General features: G+C 29.0%; 1 protein-coding gene across 1 annotated transcript in view; it reads left to right on the forward strand.

Annotated features, from left to right (window-relative positions):
* TOPBP1 (topoisomerase (DNA) II binding protein 1) overlaps positions 1–752 on the forward strand; it is a 62876-nt gene that overhangs the window by 45709 nt on the left and 16415 nt on the right. The window contains exon 23 of the mRNA XM_006883378.1: positions 113–224. Coding sequence (XP_006883440.1) covers positions 113–224 — 112 coding nt within the window. The remainder of the gene's footprint in view (positions 1–112; positions 225–752) is intronic.

A 752-nucleotide genomic window follows, 5' to 3' on the forward strand; every position in this document is an offset into this window, starting at 1 on the left:
AAAAAAAAAAGACTGAGCAAAATGTCAGAGGACCTGGTAACTTTGTTAATGTTAATATTTATGTAAATAAGTTCATAACAATGTTAATGTCAAAAAATCCTTTTCATTTCAGATTATAACAATAGAAGATACTCAAGAAGACTTGAAAAAACAGTACATATTTCAGTTGTCCTCTCTGAACCCTCAAGAACGTATTGATTATTGTCATCTCATTGAAAAACTAGGTACCAATATTTTACTTAAATCTGAGAATCTTGCGTGGTAATCTTCTATTATGTAGAAGTTGAGATGAAGTTGAGAACTTGGTTAGCTGGCCAGTGGAAATCCATGAACCACATCTGTAATTTGACATTTTCTAGTAACTAACAGTTTTAAAAGTATCAGTAAATAGGTGGAATTCTTTTTTTAATCATACTTTATTTGACCGAGTATAAATAAACTATTCTCTAACAGTAATCAGTACTTAAAGCATAACATTTTCTTTCAAACTCAGCCTTTGAAGTCTTGTGCGTATTTTACACTCATAGCACATCACAATTTGGCCTGGCTGTGTTTCAGATGTACATAGCAAAAGAACTCAATTTGATAGCAATTTTTCTCCAGAGAGAAAAATAATAAGAAATAATAGATGCTTGAGAGAGTGGCCCTGTTATCTTTTTTTTTTTTTTTTTAAATACACAAATAGTTTTTATTATTATGACATTAGATATTATTTCTCACATTTAAGATATACTAAATTCATTGAAATATAA

The sequence above is a fragment of the Elephantulus edwardii genome, unplaced genomic scaffold (assembly GCF_000299155.1).
Source record: "Elephantulus edwardii isolate Elephantulus edwardi_28Jun2011 unplaced genomic scaffold, EleEdw1.0 scaffold00027, whole genome shotgun sequence".
Lineage (NCBI taxonomy): Eukaryota > Metazoa > Chordata > Mammalia > Macroscelidea > Macroscelididae > Elephantulus > Elephantulus edwardii.